This window comes from Pundamilia nyererei, unplaced genomic scaffold (assembly GCF_000239375.1).
Source record: "Pundamilia nyererei isolate P.nyererei 1_Seehausen unplaced genomic scaffold, PunNye1.0 scaffold00048, whole genome shotgun sequence".
Taxonomy (NCBI): Eukaryota; Metazoa; Chordata; class Actinopteri; order Cichliformes; family Cichlidae; genus Pundamilia; species Pundamilia nyererei.
The window spans coordinates 3,533,819-3,543,052 of NW_005187449.1; the positions used below are offsets into that span (position 1 = coordinate 3,533,819).

At 44.6% G+C, this 9,234-nt stretch overlaps 1 protein-coding gene across 2 annotated transcripts in view; it reads right to left on the reverse strand.

The window, feature by feature from the left end:
• Positions 1 to 4,020: 4,020 nt before the first annotated feature.
• Positions 4,021 to 9,234, reverse strand: part of mboat2b (membrane bound O-acyltransferase domain containing 2b) — a 17,107-nt gene continuing 11,893 nt past the window's right edge. For both annotated transcript variants that reach the window (XM_005732804.2, XM_005732805.1), the window contains 7 exons: positions 8,193 to 8,376; positions 7,801 to 7,993; positions 7,522 to 7,625; positions 6,317 to 6,381; positions 6,094 to 6,226; positions 5,794 to 5,945; positions 4,021 to 5,537 (listed from right to left, as the gene is read on the reverse strand). In XM_005732804.2, the coding sequence (XP_005732861.1) occupies positions 5,366 to 5,537; positions 5,794 to 5,945; positions 6,094 to 6,226; positions 6,317 to 6,381; positions 7,522 to 7,625; positions 7,801 to 7,993; positions 8,193 to 8,376 (1,003 nt within the window). In that variant the 3' untranslated portion in view covers positions 4,021 to 5,365. The remainder of the gene's footprint in view (positions 5,538 to 5,793; positions 5,946 to 6,093; positions 6,227 to 6,316; positions 6,382 to 7,521; positions 7,626 to 7,800; positions 7,994 to 8,192; positions 8,377 to 9,234) is intronic.

The window sequence follows — 9,234 nt, forward strand, 5'->3', positions numbered from 1 at the left end:
CAGCAGTTTCCTGTTAGTTTAAAATGACTTAAAATAAAACACCCGCACTCTAAGCCCAGTGTGTTTTTCACTTCCAACGCGTCTTCATCACACATCACCCCCGACCCCCATCTCCACCCAGCCTGCACTCTCTTCTTCACCTCTGCTTAACCTAACTTACACACCTGGTTCCCGTGTTTTCATCACGCTGTACTTCCTTCAGCTCTGCACATCACCATGTTCTCGAAACTCAGAACTGGTACACGTCTTCTTCATTTCCATCATCCGCTCAATTTCCAGCATTGTGCTGTACTTTTTAAACAGACTATTAAAAAGTCCACCACCCTCTCTCCCAGACCTCCCCATACCTGCACAAGTGTCGTCTGGACCAACCTCCTTCAAGTCAAATCAAGTGGCTTTATTGTCATTCCAACCATGTACAGTGGTACAGTACACAGTGAAGCGAGACAGTGTTCCTCCAAGACTTTGGTGCTAAATATAACAGACAATAAAGACAGGACTACATACAGTGCAAGTGTGCAAAAATTGCAGAACAATTGCAAAAGAATAAAAGAATAAAACAAAAACAGTGCAACACCAGACAAAGCACAGCAATACAGACACAAGACAGCACAGTAGAAAAGCAAAACAATGACAGTGGGTTGTGCAAAATGACTGAGCATTTTGCAAAAGTAACTTGATGTATGAAGGTATACCTGTGTGTGTCAGTCCAGTCACTGAGTGTTCAGGAGTCTGACGGCTTGGGGGAAGAAACTGTTTCAAAGTCTGGCAGTGAAGGCCCGAATGCTCTGGTACCTCTTGCCAGAAGGCAGCAGGGTGAAGAGTGTGTGTGAGGGGTGTGTAGGTTCCTCCACAATGCTGATGGTTTTGCTGATGCAGTGGGTGCGATAGGTGTCTGTGATGGAGGGAAGAGAGGCTCCAATGATCTTCTCAGCTGTTCTCACGATCCATTGTAGGATATTGCAATCCAATACGGTGCAGTTACCGTACCAAACAGTGATGCAGCTGCTCAGGATGCTCTTGATAGTCCCTCTGTAGAAAGTGGTGAGAATGGATGGTGGGAGATGGGCTTTTCTCAGTTTCTGCAGGAATTAGAGATGCTGCTGGGCTTTTTTAGTTATGGAGCTGGTGTTGAGGGACCAGGAGAGGTTTTCCACCAGGTGAACGCCAAGGAATTTGGTGCTCTTGACGACCTCCACAGAGGATCCATCGATGTTCAGTGGACAGTGATCTCTCCGTGCTCTCTTCAAGTCGACAATCATCTCTTTTGTTTTGTCCACGTTCAAAGACAGTTGACTCTACACCAGTCTGTTAACTGTTGCATTTGTGTAGCACTTTTCAAAACACAGAGTTGCAGAGTGCTTCACAGTTTCAGTAAATGCCACACATTAAAGATAAATATACATATTTCAACATACACACATGCATTCATGCAGGGTTGCAAACTATGGGTGAAAATTAAGTGGAAAAGATTAAGGCACAGGTAACCTATAAAAATGAGTTTTTAGCAGGCGTATAAAGAAAATGAAAAACAGTGATCCTGATTGCAAAAACCACAAAAGCACAATCTTCTCTGGTTTTAAAATCAGTTAAGAGACCCTGGTTAGAGGGTCAGAGGCCAGCTCCCGTGACAAGGTTTCAGAGACTGCTGGATAAGCAGGGGCGAGTCCGTGTTGACATTTATATGTTGGTAACAGAATTTTAAAGTAGATTTTAAATTAATATGAATTGTGCAACATGAATTCTGAAATATCTGTAGAAGCTGGTGAAGGCATGCCTTCGCCAGCTTCTACAGATATTTCGATCAAAAATGATCAAGGTGAGAGAAAAGTGTGAACTACAGCTTCCAGATGATTGAATGACAGTAAAGGTGCAATTTTTTCAATATTTCTGAGGTGAAGGAAAAAAGACTGGATGAGCTCTGAGGTGTGAGAGTAAAAGTTAGTCAAAGATGATTCCAAAGTTTTTAGCATATGATTTCATGTTATTGGCAAGGGGGCAAAGCAATGGCTAACCTCCTTAGAGAAGCTGTCTGGGCCGAGCACTAGAACCTCAGTTTTACTGGAACTGAGATGGAGGAAATTTGAATATATACACTCAGTAATGGCAAAGAAGCATTTGTTGAGTCAGGAGATGCTGTCGAGGTTGCTGGGCTTTACAGAAAAGTATAGCTGTGTGTCATCTGTATAGCTGTTGTAGGAGATTCCATTAAAACCATTAGACAGGTGACCCAGGGGTAATGTATGTAAAGAAAACAGAACTGGTCCAGGGACTGAGCCCTGTGGGACTCTACATACGAGTGATGAGAACTTACACTGCAGCAGAGCTTGGGGAGAGTCTGTGCTGGCGGACATGGGTTACTGGACTGGTAGTCAGGTTTGGGGGCTTGGGGCTCTGGCTGGGCCTCAGGGGCTTGGGTCCTGATGGTGGTGTGTCACCGAGGTTGTGGATGGGTGTGTGCATGGGGGCCCAGCCCTGGCATGGGGGGCCTCTGGTGCATTTGCAGAACTGAGGGTCCCTTCAAATGGCGGGGAGGTTGTTACATCCTTGCAGGTCTCTGTTCTTCAGGAGTTCACTCTGCAGGTGAGGGAGAGATATAGGAGAGGTGGAGAATGAACTCAACCTAGGTGTCTATTGTCTTACTGTATGTAGTCCGGAAGATAATTGGATGATGGGGTGGGAGTAGAGCCCCGGGCTCTGTGGGGCTTGGTGGTGCTACTGCTGTGGGTCCCGGTCTGGATGGGCCTGGACCCCCTGCCCTTGGTGGGGGTCCAGGCCCAGGGAATGGGGGCGCCTACTGAGATCAGCAGGGGATCAGATAAGTCGAGCGGGACTAAAATAGAAAGCTCAGCTTTATCTGATTGTATTAGAATACCCTTAGTCAATAAAGCTGGTTCAGTGCTGTGGGTTTATCTCTAACCGGACTGGAATTTAAACGATAAACGACCTGACAGACTTTCTCAAGGATTTCAGAAATAAATGTGAGTTTGGAAATTGTCCTGTGAGTATCTGAAACAGTGGGATCTAAGTAGGGTTTTACAGCAGAGCAAAGATGCTAGCTGTAATCTGGAAGGCAGCCAGATAAAAAGGATTGATTCATAATAGAAAGAATCTGAGGGAGATGAGGCATAACGCCTTTGATGAATTTAGGAGGGATAATGACCGCTGGGCAGGATGACAGCGTCCATGTGTGAGACTATACTGAGAAGATCTGTCGAGGAAGCTGGTTTAAAGTCAAAGAACAGGACGTGAACAGCAGACTGACGAGTCTGCTGATGGCGTCAAACAATAACCTTGGATTGTGTTTGTCGTTAATCAAATCAGCAAAATAAGATGTTCTCACATCTTTTATAAGCTGGTCGAGGATGGTTAGTAACTCCTTCACATGGGAGGGAGTCACTCTCACCTGCTGCACATCCTTTTCAGCTCGGTCTCTCTGCCTCTACAAGTCCTTCTCTCCTTCCTCAGAGTCCAGCCTCACTATAAACCTTACCTTTGCCTCATAATCACATTTATCTCAGTGTTTAACATTTTGAGCATGTCAGGCTGTGCAATTCATTATTATGACTGTTTGTCCTTCAGTCATGACTGTACTATGTAAAGCACCCAGATACTTACTGAGGTTATACATACTGTAACAGACTGCACCCCCTGTACAAAAGCCAAAGTTAGTGCAGTGGAACATTTGGTTAACTCAGAATTAAGGAAGAAGCAGGAAAATGCAAGCTCAGGCTGAAAGGCCGGAGTATGTGAGGATAGCAGAACATCTGGTGTATTTGATAGAAATCCACTGAGTGATAGCTTTAAATAAAGTGTTTGTGCGTGCATGTTTGTGGGTTTAATGCTGTGGTGGTGAAATCTCTGAACCACAAACATCACCCAGCGACTTTATGACCTGATATTTGAGGAATTATTAACAGAGTTCTCTAGTTTGATTCCTATCAGCCTGCCAAAGTTTAAAGTGCAGACTCAAACTTCCACCCATCCCAGCAACAATCACACATGTTCACTTGGTCAGGTGTCAAAAATCAGCTTTAATTCACATTTACAAAACCATGAAGCCCACAGAGAGGTGTCTGTGTCCCAGAACATCTCCACCAGGAACAACACTGACGATACAAATATGGCAACAGGAAACAGAAATGTGTTTTCCTCAGTTTACAAAAACACACAGCAGTAAACGCATAGCACTTCCTGTCGGAACGTCCTCCTAGATCCGAAGACCAGACTACAGAACCACGATGAACCCAGCCCGAAGCACTTTCTTTATTTTCTTACATAATATTAGCATGTGTTCATACGAAACATGGCCCAAGGTCAAAGTAATAACACTAGCATGTGAACGTAATCCAGAGTAATCTAAAGTAACCCAATGTAAAGTAATCTAGTCTCAAGCCTGCTCTTAGCACTCAGCTTCAACGCTGTTCTATATTTTTGTCATTACATTAGATTTCTTTATGTGGTCATCTCCTGTGGGCAGCACAGCTCACAGGTACAGAGTGCTGCCCCTCAGTGGGTTTTCAGAAGCTGGCCAATCAGAAGGAAGTGGGATTTTAAAGAAGGATGACTTTAAAGAGAGAGGAGCTAAAAGAGTTTATTGAGCTGAGAAGCCAGAGTTAAATAAAGTAAAGTTGTTGTTTTTTTAATTTTATTATTTTTGAATCATTGGAGGGTAATACAGCTGAGTAGAGCTGCAGGTTAGCTCAATGGTTCTCCTTTAACGTGAAAGATGATCATATGACCCTTACTGATCTTTCAGTTCATTTAATCTTCGAGCTAAATCTGCAAACACCTGACTGCTTGGAATGAAATGACATAAATCACCTGATTCAGACATCTGCTAATGTAAACGTGATGCCACCCTCTCCAGGTAACACCTGCAAAAACCCAAACGGGTAAGACTGCTGAGTGGACCTTTATCGGCCCCTGTGAACACTGTCATGCTGTGGTTTAACCTGCCTGACTTCCATTTGTGCATGCTTCACTCATCCAGCCACTCTTCCCGTCCTTCCTTTGTTCTTCTTCCTTGCAGATGAACAGTCAGCAGGTGTTTAACCACAAAGAAACACTACACAGGTGATCATGAGAGTTTGGGGCAGCTCAGCTTCCCACACAGCAGCTCCATGTCAACTTACACTGTATGTATTTATACACATGAATCCTCCATCACCACACATCTGTCTGAATCTGAGCAGTCACGAATCCTTTTGAAGACAACACGGGGCCTGTTTCCATACCCCCCCCTATGACTCCAAGTAATCGTCATCATGTTTCTGTACCCAGCCAGCAGGAAGCTCCATCTGCCCACTTTCTGTACACGTCCATGTAATGCATGATGTCACATCATCGCTCTCTGTCCTCTGTCTCATGTGGTTTTCGCCTTCTGGCTGCAGGTCCTGTCTGTAGCCTCTAGGTGGCGCTGAAGCGATTCCTGCACTGGGCTCTTCTGCTGGTCTTTGAGAGGGAGATTCCTCCGTTTGACGGGCAGCACGAATGCGACCAGAATGCAGCCGATGTGGAGGCTAAAGTACCAGGAACTGCAGAGAAGATGAAAATTCAGAAATGCTGCTTTGAGCAGTCAAAGTTACACATGAATTAAACCTGGGTTAAACAAGGTTTAAACCTGGGCTGCACCAGCAGTAAACCTGAAATATATCTGGGTTAAACCTGGAATAACTTATATTAAACCTTGGTAAAACCTGATTTAAACCTGGGTTAAAGCTGTGTTAAACATGCATTAAACCTGGATTGAATCTTGATTAAACTTTGGTCAACCCTTTCTGGCTTACTGACCTGTAGAACTTCATGGATGGACCCACAGACAGCAAGACAAAAGGTATCACCGTGTAGCAGATGGCAATCTGAGTGGCTGCCCACGTGATGACATCATAGACCAGTTTGTGTACGGAGGAGTGCAGGAAGTATGGTCGAACGTTGTGTCTGACCTGAGGATGAGAAGTTAACATGGATGACTGCTAAAATGGACACAGGTCTCATTTCAAAGGCTTAGCAGCAACATCAGTTAACAGATAACAGCTAACCGCTAAATGATAATGGCTAACAGCTAGCGGCTAATAGCTAACAGCGGCTCACCGCTCTGGCTGCCAGCGTGATGACGATCCCTGTGAGGAAGGTGAGGTAATATCCTGGATAGGCTCCGTGCCACATGGCTGACAGGATGAAGGTGGCTGCTGTCGGATGGTAGGGACATCGCTCATAACACACCCTGTCAATCAGAGATAAGGGGTCAGAGGTCACAAACAGTCATTTTTACACATGCCAGGTACAGATTCCAGATCAGGTAACTGAGTGTGACCTTTTGAGCCAGTGTGCTGTCTGAATGTTCCAGTTGTCCAGGAAAACTTTGAAGCTGGTGGCAAACTGGAAGCAGACAGAGATCCATTAGACTGATGTTATCAAACCATTTTAGTGACTCGTAAATAGGGATGGGTACCGGTATCGGTTCTGACATAAACGGTAGTAACCAGACCGAAAAGCAGTGCACATTTCGGTGCTTTATTTCGGTGCTTTTTTTTCCTGAGCTGTGATACACTTTAGATTCTAGCCAATCATTTTACGTTTCCAAGGATAGTAGGCGGGTCCAGGTACGTACGTTCTTTTAGAGCAGAGCTACAGATTTAAAATGACCAAGGCAAAGCGGTCAAAAGTCTGGCTGTACTTCACAGCAAAAGATGCAAACTCAGCAGCCTGCAACAAGTGCTTTAAGCTGATACTGTGATACTGTGCAAAGGAGGTAACACCTCGAATCCGATGAAACACCTGGCGACGCATAGCGTTTTTCTTTTAAAAGCCGAGAAATGCGCCGTATTTGATAGCTTGCTGTGAGACCTCACACCGTGCACATCTACTGCGGGTGTGGTGCCTGTTATCGGACCCTGAGTTAGCAACACCAAGAACCCGAAGAATAGAGTCCTGGCCCCTAGCCCTGCCAGTGTAGCAGAAATGATGACGGATGATGATGGCAGCAGCAGCCGTTCTTCTCTGCGTGAGTAGCTTAATGTTGTCCGTGTGTAATTTACGCTGAGTAGGCTAACAGCGTTATCAAATTAATGCATGTAAGGTGAACTAGCAAACATCATCATAGCTACATGCGGCTGTCTTCTTGTTTGATGGCAGATACTCCCTTCACCCTGGACAAAAAGGCTAAAATGACCAAAGAAAAAGTGGAAAACAGTTAAACATGAGAGGTTTTTGGACAAAGTTTGTGTTTTTTCCATTGATTAAGCACTGCTTCCAGCCAAGAGTGATGCCATAAAAAAAGGCTAACATTGTTATCTTTTTACAAAAAACAGCTGAAAATGAGAGGTTTTTGGACCAATTTTGTGTTCTCCATTCTTTCAAATTCAAATTCAAATTCAAATTCAAATTTAAGCACCGGTTTGAGCACCGTTTAAGCACCGGCACCATTTCAAAAGTACCGGTTTGGCATCGATATCGGATAAAACCTAAACGATACCCATCCCTACTCGTAAACTTGTCCAGGTCTGTGATGGTCCTGACCTCAATCTTCAGGATCCTCAGATTGGAGATGAGGTCCCAGCGAGCAGAGCCGTCACTGTCGTAACCATTGAAGCCAAAACCGGCGGCGTTGTTGATGGCGTCAGCTGTAGCACAGATGTGACTGGTCAGAAATTTAGGTATGAACAGTGTGTTTGTGCTAACAGTGAACCCAGCATTTTCATTTCAGCACAAATGATCGGTTAGATTTTGATTTTAATCCAATTTCTCTAAAGCAGCACATGAAGGTTTATTTGCACAAAGCAGATTTCAGCCACCCACCAAGCGTCCAGACGAAGTAGTACTTGGGTCTGGTAGTCAGCATGGACAGGTACAGGTAAACCACTTGAGCATAGAAAGGTGTGTTGGCAATGAAGTTGTCGTCGATGTTTCGCTCCACTGGGAAAACCTTACACACTGACAGAAACACCAGCAGGCAGAAGAAGGAGGTGGTGACCTTACGTACGACCTCCATCTGTGGAGAAACATAGTATTCATTCAGGTTCAGTATGTCTTAAATTCAGTCAGCAATCATGAACAAAAGAAGAAATGGATTACGCTCCTCAGTTTAAACGTCTCAACGGTAAATGTCTTAAACCTGCTTTCTGTTTAATGTCAAGCGGGGGCGACTGCTCATACTGTAAATACAGGTATACCTTAGTCATGCGACCTACGTTTGGGGAGGGCTCACTGTGCCTCAGCTTGCTGCTGGACTTCCTTTCATCCTTGTAGTCTCTGCAGCGTCGAGGGGCTCCCTCGATGAAGCCGATGTAGTCGTTGTAGGAGCAGGTGGGGCCAGCCAGGATCCCCATGAAGTTACAGTTGTAGCTGAAGTACTCCAGCAGACTGGGCATTCTCCTAAATAAATAGAGGGTTAAGACCATTTCACCACAATGCTTTCTATTGCCAACTCCTGTGAATGTTGTATGCTATGGAAACAGCCGTGCTCCGAAAGAAGGCATGGAGAACTATTCAATTTTCAATTCAGTTTTATCTATACAACACCAAATTACAACTACAGTTGCCTCAAGGTGCTTTTTACAGTAACTTAGACCCTACAAGAATACAAAGAAAACAGAGAAAACCCCAACAATCACATGAGCCCCGATGAGAAAGCACTCTGGTGACAGTGGGAAGGAAAAACTAAATTTTAACAGGAAGAAACCTCCAGCAGAACCAGGCTCAGGGAGGGGCGGCCATCTGCTGTGACTGGTTTGGGTGAGGGGAGGAACACAGGACAAAAGACACACTGTGGAAGAGAGCCAGAGATTAATAATAAATGAACAAGTTGTATATGAAAGATCTGTTTTCACACGCCCTAATTTCTATCACTGCTGGGATTCTGTTCTGCTGTGGTGGGCCATCAGAGTACATGCAAAATGGTTTCATTAAATTCTGTATGTCAATAAATAATGTTCAGTTTCTTGTACTAATCTCTTTTTATTGAACCAATGATTTAATGCGAGAGGTGTACGAACACATGAGTGACGTGAGTTAAGAAGAAACACCCAGTGCATCATGGGAATTCCCCAGCTACCTTCACCTATTGCAGCATAACTAAGGGAGGATTCAGGGTCACCTGATCCAGCCCGAACTATATGCTTTAGCAAAAAGGAAAGTTTGAAGGCTAATCCTAAAAGTAGAGATATTGTCTGTCTCCTGAATCCAAACTGGAAGCTGGTTCCACAGAAGAGGGGCCTGAAAACTGAAGGCTCT